General features: G+C 40.3%; 3 protein-coding genes across 6 annotated transcripts; 1 reads left to right on the top strand and 2 right to left on the bottom strand.

Annotated features, from left to right (window-relative positions):
• The first annotated feature begins 1568 nt into the window (after positions 1–1568).
• LOC121775546 (PRA1 family protein B3-like) lies at positions 1569–2517 on the top strand. Its single transcript, XM_042172634.1, has one exon. The coding sequence runs from the start codon at positions 1648–1650 to the stop codon at positions 2275–2277; it is 630 nt and encodes a 209-aa protein (XP_042028568.1). The 5' UTR covers positions 1569–1647; the 3' UTR covers positions 2278–2517.
• Positions 2518–3638: 1121 nt separating this feature from the next.
• On the bottom strand, positions 3639–7978 carry LOC121773563 (disease resistance protein RGA2-like). Of its 2 annotated transcripts, none has more exons than XM_042170449.1 (2): positions 4361–7978; positions 3639–3967 (listed from the first exon to the last, which is right to left on the bottom strand). In XM_042170449.1, exons 1-2 carry the CDS (start codon positions 7640–7642, stop codon positions 3962–3964), a joined length of 3288 nt encoding a protein of 1095 aa, XP_042026383.1. In that variant the 5' UTR covers positions 7643–7978; the 3' UTR covers positions 3639–3961. The 2 variants fall into 2 exon arrangements, with proteins under 2 accessions (XP_042026383.1, XP_042026382.1); XM_042170448.1 differs by having other exon boundaries at positions 3639–3917.
• A 1475-nt stretch (positions 7979–9453) lies between these two features.
• LOC121775243 (disease resistance protein RGA2-like) lies at positions 9454–14287 on the bottom strand. Of its 3 annotated transcripts, none has more exons than XM_042172289.1 (3): positions 10889–14287; positions 10362–10476; positions 9454–9866 (listed from the first exon to the last, which is right to left on the bottom strand). In XM_042172289.1, exon 1 carries the CDS (start codon positions 14198–14200, stop codon positions 10901–10903), a length of 3300 nt encoding a protein of 1099 aa, XP_042028223.1. In that variant the 5' UTR covers positions 14201–14287; the 3' UTR covers positions 9454–9866; positions 10362–10476; positions 10889–10900. The 3 variants fall into 3 exon arrangements, with proteins under 3 accessions (XP_042028223.1, XP_042028224.1, XP_042028225.1); XM_042172290.1 differs by having other exon boundaries at positions 9454–9861; XM_042172291.1 differs by having other exon boundaries at positions 9454–9858.
• Positions 14288–14974: the final 687 nt, after the last annotated feature.

Genomic DNA, 14974 nt, shown 5'->3' with positions numbered 1-14974 from the left:
GGAGGGGACGACGATGCAGCCCCCGACGCAGGGGACGACATGGTGGGTACCGGCGGTGCAACCCCCGACAGGGGGGGTACCGGGGACGCAGGGGACGCCGGGGGATGAAAACGTCTATCGCCCCAGTTTTAATTTTTCGACTGCTTCTTCGCACACTTCGACCCTAATGGAGACGCAGTTCACGCAATTTAAGACTTTCTACTTGGAGGAGTTGGGGTTTGATATGCTCGGTGTTCCGGAAACTCCCGTTCCCGCGGGGGGAGCAGTGCGGGGCGCCCCAAAGAAGAAGGGCAAGGGGAAGAAGAAGGGCGAGTCGTCGCAACCGGGTGAGGATAGCCAGGTCCGGAGGAGGACGCTGAGATTGTCGCGCTGTGCAAGGCGTGGGTCAGTGTTTGCGATGATCCTCTCGCTTCGAACAACCAGAGGATCGTCAACTTGTGGGGCAAGATAGCAGCTGCCTACCATACATTTTGCCCAGAGGGGAGGCCACGCAACGGGGAGGATTGCCGGAAGGGGTGAGACCGAATCAGGGCTGCCGTCTCCTGATTTTCGGGTTTGTACGCCAACGCCCTCCGCATGCAGAGCAGTGGCCAAACGGAGGAAGACTGCAGGAGGATAGCGGAGAAAGCCTTCCCCCAGCCCGGGTTGTATAAGGAGTTCACCTACTGGAACTGCTATCTAGTGCTGAACGACTCCGAGAAGTTCCGAGTAGGTGTCGACGCTGTCTGGCTGAAAAAGCAATGACTGAACTATACCGGTGATTACAGCGGCAGCAGCGGTGGTTCCCACGACCTCCCCAAGACGGCCCAGGAGGTCTCGACCCCTCGTTCGTTCGGTCGCCGAACTCGCCCGGTTGGGCACAAGCGGGCTCACCGGGAGGCGAGGGGGGTCGCCGGGGGTTCCCAGGAGGTCCAGTTGGCATCCCCCTTGGCCAATCCACAGCGGATCTCAAATTCTTCGCGCGTCAACAAATGCGCGCTCAGATGGTCAAGACGATGGCCGAATGGCGGGCGGCGGAGGACCCCATGGAGAAGAGTTTGCTTCAAACATTGCTCATGAGCATGCAGGACGAGTTGGAGGCGGCACAGAGGGAGACCGGCGGGAGTAGAGGCGGCGGCGACGGTGGCGACAGAGGCGGCGGCGATGGTGGCGACGGAGGCGGAGGCGAGGGTGGCGACAGCGACGGAGGAGACGACGACAGAGACGATGAGTGAATTATTGTACCTTTTTTTAATTATTGTAATTTTTTAAAATTATTGTACTTTTTAAAATTATTGTACTTTTTAAAATTTTAATAGTATTATTAATGTTTCCCGTATATGTCTAGTAAATTAAATTCCGTATATTATGTGATTGTTAATTATTTCATTTTTATATAATTGTTATTAGTGATGTGTCTAGGCTATGACTGTGGTATTTGTTTGTTTTGATGATGTGACAGGAGGATTTTTAGTGCTGATGATGTGGTAGAATGAGTCTGTGGGTAGATTATGGCTGGACTATTACTGTACTATTCCTATTGTGATGGCCTAATTGAGCTAAAAGATCTAGTTTGACTTAAAGAGTCATATATTTTCTCTCACTCGTCTCTGAAATAAAACCCTCTCCGAAATTTTCTCTCTCTAAATCGGAGCAAACCAATCAGCCATGGCCGCCGCACCGACTCTCCCGATCTCCAACTCCTCCTCCGAATCCCAGCCCCCCATCGCCACTCCCGCGTTCCGCGCCTTCCTTGCCCGCCTCAGCACCTCCGTCCGCAGCGGCCTCGCTCAGCGCCGCCCCTGGCTGGAGCTCGTCGACCGATCCGCCTTCAACCGCCCCGACACCATCGCCGAGGCCGCCTCCCGCATCCGCAAAAACTTCAACTACTTCCGCGTCAACTACATTTCTCTCATCTCCCTCTCCCTCGCCTTCTCGCTCCTCTCTCATCCTTTCTCTCTCCTCGTCCTGCTCTCGCTCCTCGCCGCCTGGCTCTTCCTCTACCTCTTCCGCCCCTCCGACCAGCCGCTGGTGGTCGGCGGCCGCACCTTCTCCGATCGCGAGGTGTTAGGGATCCTCGTGGTGTCTACCATAGTTGTGGTGTTCCTCACCAGCGTTGGATCGGTGCTCATATCCGCCTTGCTGGTTGGCCTCGCCGTGGTCTGCACGCACGGCGCGTTCCGTATGCCTGAGGATCTGTTTTTGGATGAGCAGGAGCCGATTAGCACGGGATTCATGTCGTTTCTAGGTGGCGCCGCCTCATCCGCGGCTGTGCCAGCTGCTGCCGCGCGCGTGTGATTGGATCTGACCGGATCTGATCTGTAGTATTACTCGATCCAGAAGGTACGCGATTGTAGTTAGGGTGCTCGAATTCAATTGGATTTTGGTTCGCCTGAATTGTATTATTTGCCCCCTCAATAGCCCTAGAGGATTTATGCTCTATTTTGGATTTTATTTTTTTATTTTCTCTTTATACAAGATCTAAATTGTAAGATAACATTCTTCAGTCTCCTGCAAAATTGATGCCGTTTCTGTGTAGTTGGTTCCATTATCGTTTACTTTATGCTCCTTATTGCTTAGACATAGTTGTTGTTTTCCTCTTTTTATGTTTACAGAAGTGTATATGCAATTATTTGATATGCTTGATCTTGTTAGACGTAGAGAATTAATGTTAGAAACACTAAATTATGTTGTTCTTGATTTACACGAAGCTGTTCTTCGTTCAAGGAGGGATTTTAGTTGTACATTACCTCGAAAAACTGCTGGAATGTAGCATACTTGTAGTTTTGAACTATTTATTTGGTATTTCGGGCAGTAGTTATCTTCCCAGTCTCTAAATATCTACTGAGGCAATCAGTGCTTCAGTTTTATAGCATCCCTACACATAATTCTTAGCTACAGAAATGATAAATCGGATGTTAGTGAAGGTTCTTTTTATATTGAAACAAAAAGTTCTAGCTCGACTGAGTGTAGGAGGAAGTGAATTTAGCAGGCTTGGACTTGGAGCTAGATTATGTGATCCAACAACGGGGGAGGCTTCGTTTTCGTCTGGCAAGCTTAGATATTAAGTATTTGCTTAGTCTGGACTCTAGATGTGTGATTGTGTTTGTAATAACCAGACCTTAAATTTGTGTTGTTTGTGGTTACCTATATATATCCGTTGAAAGCTTAAGGGTTTAATCTGTATTTACATGCTGCTCTTATATTGAAGAACTTCTAACCTTGCATTGCCAACATAAGATGAAATTTTGATGGAATATGTTGTAAACTAGTACTTATAATTAATAAGAGAGAGCTCATGTTTGTATTATGAAGTTATAAGTACTCCCTCTGTTCCATGTTAATCCCTTTGTTCGATGTTAGTCCCTCTGGTCATGTTTGGTTGACGGGAAATTAAAGTTGGCAAGGAAAATCATTCCTGAGAAAATGAATCCCGGGAATATGATTCCTAGTAACTCTACTTTCCTGTGTCCTTGTCCAGCACTATAGGGAGCCACTACGCATCTGCCTCCTCCTCCTCGGCGGCCGCCGGGGCTCCCCTATAGTGGACACTCTAATAGGAGTAATTGAACGACTTTGTGAAAAATAAGTTAATTTATAAAAATAATAAAAGTGAAATATGACAAATGTTTATAGGAAAGGAGAGATAAGAGGTTTGCAATTGCAAATAGAGAGCCATCCATTGCTTCATTAAAATATTCACCTCAACAGAATATGAAACAGTACAAATAATCAAATTAATACTAGTGAAATCATGGAGTGCTTCGATGTGAAGATCTTCTTAAGATTTACCATCTTCCTCCTTCCTTGTGTTCTACTCCCTCAATTTCTTTTCTTTTTTTCATGTTCGATCTTCTTAAGATTTTCCAAAATTCATCATGCATGAACACTCCTTCAGCGAAATTCAGTGTTTGATTCCTTATCCTGTTTCACATGTCCTGCGTGAATATCAAGTTATTCCGAGACTGTGACTTTTTAAGCTCTAGAACTGCATCAAAAAGTGGTATAAGATAGGTTAATGAAGCTTATCCCTTTCTTTCACGTTTGGAGGAGAGGAAATTAAAGCAATACAATGACATGTGTAGAGTTGAGATTAAGCATATTACTACAATGCTTAAGAATGGACTTTTGTTTTATAGGAAAAATTGCACCAAAGTAAATGCCAAATCAAAGAAAAAAGATTCATTTGACAACAAACATAACTTGTCTCATTTATGATTCTCCGTATCAACAAAGTTTCATGAAAAAAAAATGAAGACAAAGGGTGCACAGCACAATATAAAAAACAGAGCATTCCATTGCTTCAATAAAATATTTTCCTAAACGGTATATGAAAAGAAAATGATACTTGCTAAAACATTCAAACGAGTTGGCCATCGACCTTGATTTCCAGATGGCGATGGTGGCTGCGCCACTCCAAATCAATACGTAGTTCCGGGCAATCACTAATTTCTAAATACTTCAATGTATCCACAGAGGGCAGACGCTTCAACTTGTTGCAATTCCATAGATATAACCATCTTAAAGATGAGAGGTTCCCCAACCATTGGGGCAATTCTTCTACTCCTATATTCTCCAACTCTAATGAATAAACAACAGTGAGATGTTGAATTGATTGGGGCAGCCACTCCCAATTTTCCATCCCCTTCAAACTTAAGTAACGCAGTGAGTTGGAGCATGTTTGCAGCATCCCTTCCACAGTCTCTGCAATGCCAACACTATCCTCTCTTGTCCATTCCACACTCACATCCATGCTTAATGATTTCAAGCTGCTAAGATCCCAACTCTCAACACTACCACTACTAGCACCCTTCAACTTAGGAACACCTCTGATTGTCAATTGTATGAGACGACGAGATGATTTAGCGAGACAGTCAATTAGCATTGGTAGATTCTTTAGCCTCCTTAATCCTTCCAATACAAGATCCTCAATTGTAGGGGCCCACGACTCTAGCATTTCACACGGCAATTCCATTAGCTCTCCACACCTTCTAATACTCAGCCGACGGAGGATCCCCTGTGATTGTCTTGCTTCGCCACTTGGATTCCCAATCGACTTCAGATTCTCGCAATCCGAAATATACAAACTCTCCAAAGAATGGAGGGTGTTCAAGCCATCTGGTAATTCTTTCAGCACACGGCATTTTGATATGTTCAAAAATGTGAGATTTTGATTGTTATAGAATAACCATTCTGGCAGACATTCCAATGCCTCTAACTCTCTTATTTCGAGTGACGTTAAATGATTGAATGAAGCATTTATGAACCTCACCTTCTTCAATTTTTTCAAAGAAAGAGACTTGAGATTAGGCAAGTGCTCCAGCGTTGGGATTTCCTCTATTTCTGAGCAATCAGAGATTGTGATTTGAATCAAGTTGGGAAGCGGTACCCAAGGGCCTTGAGGCCCATCACGTACTGTCATCTTCTCAGACCATGTTGGAAACCTTTTTCCTTTGAATCCTGAAATCTCCAACTTCTTCAAATTTGCATTAGGTTGGAGGCCTTCCAACACACTCTCATCATTTCTTTCATCTTCTCTATCATCACTCCATTCAAACACCAAATCAAATAAGTTTGGCTTTTGAAACATATTTGCTTTCAGAGCCTCTTCCTTATCACGCACCATCTCCATATTACAAATCACTAGTGTTCCTTTGAGATTCTTCAAACTTCCGAGCTCTTCAATTTGGTAGCCCTTTTCTTTGTCCACTGTGAAGTGAGGTAGTGTTTGGAGATTAGTCAATCTCCCAATCTCCGCCGGCAACTTTGTATTAGAATAGATATGAAGATGCCTTATGTTAAACATATACTTTAACGTACTTGGCAGTTCATCTATGTACCGGCTTGCTCTTAATGTTTGCAAGTGATGGAGTTCACCAATCCATTTCGGCAACTTTACAATATTTGAATTGGAAATATTCAAATTTCTCAAATGTACCAATCCCCTAATTGAATTCGGCAACTCTTTATAACCACCAGAAAGAGTAAGACTATGCAAACATTCGAAGTCTGACAACTTCGTACCAGAAGTTTCACATTTCAAGAATAATGTACGCATATGCTTAGCCACTTTTTTCGGAATAGGACTTGCTTCTTCGTTGAGAAACATGTATCGCAGTGGAGTACTGCCACCTTCATTATTGGCTAAGGTAGAAGATGCAAGATCATGCACAAGATCATGCATCACACACTCTGAAACATTTCCATAATCATCTTTATTTGCAACTTGCAACAAAGAGTTTTGTAGAAGCACATTAAAAAACATGTTGCCCACACACTCCATGTCATCTCTTTCGCTTGGTTGAAGAAAGCCTTCTGCCATCCATAGTTCAATCAAGTCATGCTTCTTAATTTCCCGACCTTTGGGGAAAACTGAACAAAACGAGAAGCACTTCTTCAGTGACGGTGAAGAGAGGTGATCAAAGCTCATTTTCAATATATTTGAGATATTATCACCTCCTTCACCATCTGAAACCCAATTTTCATTGATGAAGCACCACTCTTCTACGGACTTCCCGCGAAGCACTCCCCCAACTACATTGGTAGCTAATGGCAAACCCTGACATCTTTTAGCAATCTTTCTTCCAATCATCTCAAATGCTGATGGAACCTCACCATTTTCATCAAAAGTTTTGGCTTTGATTATGGACCAACAATCTTCATCTGATAAGCCATTCAAAAGATGAATATGAAATGAGTTAACAATTGAAGCAACCTTTTGACTCCTGGTGGTGATGATAATGCCATTACCCTTTGTAGAAGTAACTCCCAATATGGAGTTTATAAAGTCTTCCCATTTCATAACATCATCATTCCATACATCATCAAGAACAAGAAGATAGGTTTTACCCTTGAGAGCTTCTTGAAGCTTTTCTAAGATATTATCTCTGCTCTCAACTCCATTACTGGTCTTTTTAGTCAACTTACAAAGTATTTTGTTGAAAAGGCTAACTGGATCAAAATTTTGAGAAACATGAACCCAAATAAGTGATCCAAATCGAACCTTTAACCTTTCATGATTGAACAATTTCCTTGTCAACGTAGTTTTCCCCATACCCCCCATTCCCACAAGAGCAAGGATGGAGAACATCCTTTCCCGTGGTAGAGTTTGGGTGAGCATGTCAACTAGTTTAGGCACGTCATCATCTCTTCCAATAAAGATTGGATCAAGACTGAACGAATCCGTCTCAATGGAAGTATGAGTAACAGCAGCCAGTGCATTCACAACCATGCTTTGAAGGCCAAGATCTGTTGCCCTTTTGTTCATACACTCAAAATCCAAAATGATTTGTTTAATTGTGTGAGCCATATCACGCCGACGCAAAATGCCATTAAAGGATGAGAAGCATGATAGTACCTTATCCTTGCCTTTGGGAGTCTTCATTTTCTTCACTTTTTTGTGGAGGAGAAGATAGCTGAGTTCGTCCAAGACGTTGTCAGCATCGAACGCCACAGCTTCAAGCTCCCTCAACCAGATCTTGACAGATTCTTGGGTGATGGATTTCTTCTCAGCATCAATCAAGTAGGCTTGGATCATCCCCAAAGTCCTCTGCAGCTGGTGGGCATCTTTGTCGAGACCTCGAAGTAGAGAGAACTCATCCTTGACAAGGTTGATCAGGTTTTGAACAAGAACTTCAATGGCAGCTGAAGACACTCCTTCCATGGTTTCAGAGAGATAGATGTAGAAAGAGAAAAAGATGGTAAGTCTATCTTTGAAGATGAGGAATGCTTGTGGACGATATGCATTATGACCCTTCCCCACCACACTCAGTAATTGTGTCTGTGCTGCTTTTTTTCTTTGAAAATTTTGTTTGACTTTGAAATTGTTTAATGGAAATATTAAGCTCAATCTTCATTTTTCCTCAATTAAACTTCTTCATTTTTTATATTTAGCGAAGGAAATTAGATTAAACCTCTTAAGAACTAAAGTTAGACATGCCCAAAAGCTTCATGAAATATACAAATTGTGTTTGTGAGTTTGGTCTTTTCTTTCACTTACTTGAACTTGATTCTTCACACATGGGCCGGGCCTTAAATGGATTGGGCCTTGCTATATATATAGGGCCTTAATTGTAGTACTATTTGCCCCCTCAATAGCCCTTAGAGGAATTATGCTCTATTTTGGATTTTTTTTATTCTCTTTATACAAGATCTAAATTGTAATATAACATTCTTCAGTCTCCTGCAAAATGGATGCCATTTCTGTGTAGTTGGTTCCATTTTCGTTTACTTTATGCTCCTTATTGCTTAGACATAGTTGTTGTTTTCCTCTTTTTATGTTTACAGAAGTGTATATGCAACTATTTGATATGCTTGATCTTGTTAGACTAGTTATGTAGAGAATTAATTGTGAGAAACACTAAATTATTCTTCTTGATTTACACGAAGTTGTTCTTCCGTTTAAGGACTGTTAAACTAGTAATGTAGAGAATTAATTGATTTACATGAGGTTTTTCTTCCGTTTAAGGACGTTCAATGCGGGATTTTAGCTGTACATTACCACGGAAATCTGCTGGAATGTAGCATATATACTTGTAGTTTCGAATGGTTGTAGTCAACTTACAAAGTATTTAGTTGAAAAGGCTAACTGGATCAAAAGGCTGAGAAACACGAACCCAAATAAGTGATCTGAATTGAAGCTTTACCCTGTGATGAGTGAACAATTTCCTAGTCAACGTAGTTTTCCTCATACCTCCCATTCCCACAAGAGCAAGGATGGAGAACATCCGTTCCTGTGGTAGAGCCTGTGTAAACTTGTGGATTGTATGCTGATAATATTCCTAATTGTGGTTGAAGATATGAAATAGTATCTAACGACTTAAGAAAGCGACTTCCTTTGGTAAGAATAAAAGGGTTCAGCCATCTTCTCACAGCATGTTCCAAGTCTTTTGCCTTGGAATCCAAAAAATTGCCAACTTTTGCAAATTCTCTCATCATTTCTGTCATCATTTTTGGGTCAACTGTCTCTTCCATCATCCTTGGTAATTAGTAAAAAAAAGATTCCATATAAACCACAACTACTCCCTGGATTTTTGGAAGAAGTACTCGATGGGTCGGAGAGTTTGTAATTAAAGTCTTTAATGGGCTTCAATGAACTATATTTGGTCTCAATTTTTTTTATTTGAAATTCGATGTATTGATTTGCTGGAGAAAAGCTTCATGAAATACTACGTGTTACAAACTGTGTTTGTGAGTTTCCGGCTTTTCTTTCATTTAATTGGACTTCATTCTTCATAGATGGGCCTAAAATGGATTGAGCCATGCTATATATAAGGGGAGTGGCAAATAATTATTTTTGTTATTATAGTTACATACGGCATACCAATCAACAACATTGATCTTTGTACAAAAAATATCACTAATAGATATTTCAAAATAATTGTTTTGCATAAAAAAGAGAAGGAAGATAATATAATGATGTTTATAGTTAAGAATATATCTTAATTACAATAAGAAAAATATAGAGATAAAAAGTGTTCGAAATAGTGTTTGTGAAAAATATGTTCCATCCTATAAGAAAGAAAAACTTATCATAAATAGATAGAGAATAAATTTGAAGAACGAATAAAACTAGAAAAATATGACAATTTTTCTTAGGCAAAGATAATAAGACCATGCTTAAATATTTTATACAATGCTATGACAGATGGTACTTACTTATTAAATTGTGACTCTCAAGTATCGGGCTTACCAGCGTGTCAATCCAAGACTCCAGCGGGTTGGGCAGCGGTTGCGCCGGAGCAGCAGGTGTGCTCCAGCACGGGTGGTGTGCCCGTCCCCATAACCCTTCTGCACAGCAGCGTCGCCGCCACTTCCTCTTTATTGCCTCACCCGCCAGCTATCGACGAAGCCATTGCCGGATTCCAAGCAAAATCACACCTGCTATACTGTAATCACAAAATCAGTCCACATAATGCAATTCAAGTGCATATATTTAAAAGTAATTTTAATCTTATTCAAGATGTTTGAATTTGATTGGACGAAATCTTCTTCAAGTAGTTTGCATTTGATTGAGCCATTTTTTATCCAATTATTTTTGACATGGTTGTAGGCAATATGGTCAGATACCACTCACTTATCCATCTCATTTTCCAGCCAAAAGGACAAAATTGTCATTTCAAACAATGGCCACTTTATATTAGTATAGATATGAAAAAACTGTTAAAATGAAATTGGTAGAAAAAGTTCCTTTCTATTGCATCTCCTACCTATTCTGATCCCTCTCTTTCATGTACTCAAAATACAGTTTTTCCACTATTTATATGAGGTGCGAACCCTAAAACGAAAAAAGGAATTAACAAATAAAAATAGAAAATGAAATTTGAAAAAATGTAATACGGTGTTTTTATTCCTCAATCGACCTCCGGTGACCAAAAACTTACCATGCATCAACACTCGAGCGAAATCCAACTTTTCATTCCTTAGTTTGTTTCACAAGTCTTGTGTGAATATCAAGTCTATTTTGAGACCGTGACTTTCTAAGCTCGTCAGCTGGAACTGCATCATAAAGTGGTATAAGATGGTTAATGAAGCTTATCCATCTCTTTCAGTTTCGAGGAGAGGAATTTAAAACACTACAATCACATGTGTAGTATAAGATCATGATAGTTAGCATATTACTACAATGCTTAAGAATTTAAATTTGGTTGCACTTTTGTTTTATTGGAAAATTGCACTAATTGCCAAATCAAAGAAAAAAAATATTCATTTGACATGTGTCCAACAAAAATAAGTTATATCTGATTTGTTAGTAAAGTTTCATGAAAGAAAACAATGTTGAAAAAGTGGGAAACTATCTCTTTCCAACCGTGAATTTACATAAACTGTAGCTAAAACAACAAAAATCATACTATAATACTAATATTCTCAATGAATTTATCTAAGAATATGAAAAGGAAATGATACTTACCTGCTAAAACATTCACACGCGCTGGCCATCAACATTGATTTTCAGATGGCCATGTTGCCTGCGCCACTCCGAATCAATGTGTAGTTCCGGACAATCACTAATTTCTAACCCTCCTAATTTATTCGAATCATCCACAGATGGCAGACGCTTCAACTTGTTGCAACATCTTAGATATAACCGTCTTAGAGATGAGAGGTTCCTCAACCATTGGGGCAATTCTTCTACTCCTATATTACTCAACTCTAATAAAGAAACAGAGATGAGATATTGAATTGATTGGGGCAGCCACTCCCAATTTTCCATCCCCTTCAATTGTAAGTAAGTAAGTGAGTTGCAGCATCTTTGCAGCATTCCTTCCACAGTCTCTGCAATGCCAACACTATCCTCTCTTGACCATTCCACACTCACATCTATGCTTAATGTTTTCAAGCTGCTAAGATCCCAACTCTCAACACTACCACTACTAGCACCCTTCAATTTAGGAACACCTCTGATTGTTAACCGTGTGAGACGAGTAGAGGATTTAGCGAGGCAGTCAATTAGCATTGGTAGATTCTTTAGCCTCCTTAATTCTACCAATACAAGATCCTCAATTGTAGGTGCCCACGACTCGAGCATTTCACACGGCAATTCCATCAGCTCTCCGCATTCTTTAATAATCAGCTGACGGAGGATCGCCTGTGATTGCCTTCCTCCACCACTTGGATTCCCAATCGACTTCAGATTCTCACAATCCCAAATACGCAAACTCTCCAAAGAATGGAGGGTGTCCAAGCCATCTGGTAATTCTCTCAACACAGGACATTTTGATATATACAAAGATGAGAGATCCTGATTGTTATGAAAAAACCATTCTGGCAGACATTCCAATCTATCTAACTCTTCAATTCTGAGGGACGTTAAATGATTTGATGAAACATTTATCAGCTTCACCTTTTTCAATTTTTTCAATGAAAGAGACTTGAGATTAGGCAAGTGCTCTACCATTGGGATTTCCTCTATTTCTGAGCAATTGGAGAGTTTTATTTCAATCAAGTTGGCAAGCGCTACCCAAGACCCTTGAGGCACTGCCATCTTCTCAGTCCATGTTGGAAATCTTTTTCCTTTGAATCCTGAAATCTTCAACTTCTTCAGATTTGGATGAGGTTGGAGGCCTTCCAACACACTCTCATCGTTTCTTTCATCTTCTCTACCATCACTCCATTCAAACACCAAATCAATTAAGTTTGGCTTTTGAAACATATTTGCTTTCTGAGCCTCTTCCTTATCATGCACCATCTCCAGATCTTTAATCTCTAGTGATCCTTTGAGATTATTCAAACTTCCGAGCTCTTCAATTTGGAAGCCCTTCTCTTTGCCTACTGTGAAGTAAGGGAGTGTACGAAGACTAGTTAATCTCCCAATCTCCTCTGGCAACTTTGTATGAGAATAGATATGAAGATGCCTTAAGTTAAACATATGCTTCAACGTACTTGGCAGATTCTCTAACTCCCGGCATGCTCTTAATGTTTGCAAGTGATGGAGTTTACCAATCCATTTCGGCAAGTTTACAATTTCTGTATAATAAATATTCAGATTTCTCAAATGTACCAACTCCCTAATTGAATCGGGCAGCTCTTTATAATCAACCGAAAGAGTCAGATTATGCAGACATTCAAAGTTTGAGAATAAAGTAGCAGAAGTTCCACCTTTCAAGAATAATGTACGCAAATGCTTGGCCACATTTTTTGGAATAGAACTTGATTCTTCTTTGAGAAACATGTATCGAACTATGGTATTGCCATCTGCTATATTGGATAAGACTGAAGATGCAAGATCATGCACAAGATCATGTATCCTACAACTTTCCACATTTCCGTACTCATCTTTATCTGCAACTTGCAACAAAGAGTTTTGTAGAAGCACATTAAAAAACATGTTGCCCACACACTCCATGTCATCTCTTTCGCTTGGTTGAAGAAAGCCTTCTGCCATCCATAGTTCAATCAAGTCATGCTTCTTAATTTCCCGACCTTTGGGGAAAACTGAACAAAACGAGAAGCACTTCTTGAGTGACGGTGAAGAGAGGTGATCATAGCTCAATTTCAATATTTTTGAGATATATTCACCTCCTTGAGCATCTGAAAGCCAATATTCATTGATTAAGCGCCACTCTTCTTCGGACTTACTGCGAAGCACTCCTCCGACTACATTGGCAGCTAAAGGCAAACCCCAACATCTTTTAGCAACCTGTCTTCCAATCATCTCAAATCCGGATGGAACTTCACCATTTTCATCAAAAGTTTTGGCTTTGATTATGGACCAACATTCTTCATCTGATAAGCGATTCAAATGATGAATATGAAATGTGTTAACAATTGAAGCAACTTTTTTACTCCTGGTGGTGATCAAAATGCCATTTCCCGTAGTGGAAGTAACTCCAGACATGGAATTTATAAAGTCTTCCCACATTTGAACATCTTCATTCCAGACATCATCAAGAACAAGAATATAAGTTTTAGAGTTGAGAACTTCTTTAAGCCTTTTCAGGATAACTTCCCTGCTCTGAACTCCACCACCAATATCTGAATTCAATGCTGAAAGGATTTTTTTGAAAAGACTGATTGGATCAAAAGTTCGGGAAACATGAACCCAAATAAGTGATCCAAATCGAGCCGTTACGCTTTCGTGATTAAAGACTTTCCTAGTCAACGTAGTCTTCCCCATACCCCCCATTCCGACTAGAGCAACCTTGCAAAAGATCCGATCATCCTGGATCTGGGTGAGCATGTGAACTAGTTTAGGCACATCATCATCTCTTCCAATGAAGATTGGATCAAGACTGACCGAATCCGTCTCAATAGAAGTATGAGCAACAGCATCAGGTGCACTCACAACCATGCTTTCAAGGCCAAGCTCTGTTGCTGTTTTCTTCATAGACTCAAAAGTAGTATTGATTTGTTTGATTGTGTGAGCCATATTACGACGGCGCATAATGCCATTAAATGGAGAGAAGCATGATAGTACCTTATCCTTGCCTTTGGGAGTCTTCATTTTCTTCACTTTTTTGTGGAGAAGATGATAGCTGAGTTCATCCAAGACGTTGTCAGCATCGAAGGCCACGGCTTCAAGGTCCCTCAACCAGATCTTGGCAGAATCTTGGGTGATGGATTTCTTCTCAGCGTCATTCAAGTAGGCTTGAATCGTCTCCAAAGTCCTCTGCAGCTGTTGAGCATCTTTATCGAGACCTCGAAGCAGAGAGTACTCATCCTTGAAAAGGTTGATCAGGTTTTGAACAAGAACTTCAATGGCTGCCGAAGACACTCCTTCCATGGTTTCAGAGAGATAGATCTAGACAGAGAAAATTCTTTTGCAAGTGTATTTTGAAGATGAGGAATGCTTGTGGACGATATGCATTAGCATTATGACCCTTACCCACCACACTCTCAATTATTGTGTTTGAGCTGCTTTTTTCTTTGACAAATTTGTTTGAATTCGAAATTGTTTTAAGGAAAGATTGGGCTCAATCTTCATTTTTCCTTTGGGCCTGTGTCTTTTTATATTGAACCTCCTCATTTTTTATATTTAAACCTTTTAAGAAATAAAGTTAGTCAGTTAGACATGTCATGAAATATACAAATTGTGTTTGTGAGTTTGGTCTTTTCTTTCACTTACTTGGACTTGATTCTTCACACATGGGCCGGGCCTTAAATGGATTGGGCCTTGCTACATATATAGGGGGGGAGGGAGTGTCTTATATATTTTCTAGTAATTCAACAAGATTGATCTCTTTCTACAGAAATTATCACTAGAAGATAGTATTTAAAAATCATTGTTATTGCATACATTAAATTGTAGTACTCCCTACTATTTTCGTCCTCGCTATATTTTTCTACTCGGCATTTTTTTAAGTTTATAGAATATTGATTTCATTTTCTATCTCATGAAAACAGACACTATTTTCTTTTTAAGTACGTCACATACAAATAATTCATATCCATTCATGAAAACCTTGAACCTTCTCATACTATCTTATTTTACCATTTATGGACTCTACCATCCACTAATGTTATTTCAACTATATTTTCTCATTCTCTCTTATTTTAT

Source organism: Salvia splendens, chromosome 17, assembly GCF_004379255.2.
Source record: "Salvia splendens isolate huo1 chromosome 17, SspV2, whole genome shotgun sequence".
Taxonomy (NCBI): Eukaryota; Viridiplantae; Streptophyta; class Magnoliopsida; order Lamiales; family Lamiaceae; genus Salvia; species Salvia splendens.
This window is presented reverse-complemented; position numbering and strand designations above follow the sequence as displayed.

What these genes read in the sequence shown, in the direction of transcription:
- LOC121775546 (XM_042172634.1), top strand. Translation starts at nt 1,648, where the DNA reads ATGGCCGCCGCACCGACTCTCCCGATCTCCAACTCCTCCTCCGAATCC.
- LOC121773563 (XM_042170448.1), bottom strand. Translation starts at nt 7,642, where the DNA reads ATGGAAGGAGTGTCTTCAGCTGCCATTGAAGTTCTTGTTCAAAACCTG.
- LOC121775243 (XM_042172289.1), bottom strand. Translation starts at nt 14,200, where the DNA reads ATGGAAGGAGTGTCTTCGGCAGCCATTGAAGTTCTTGTTCAAAACCTG.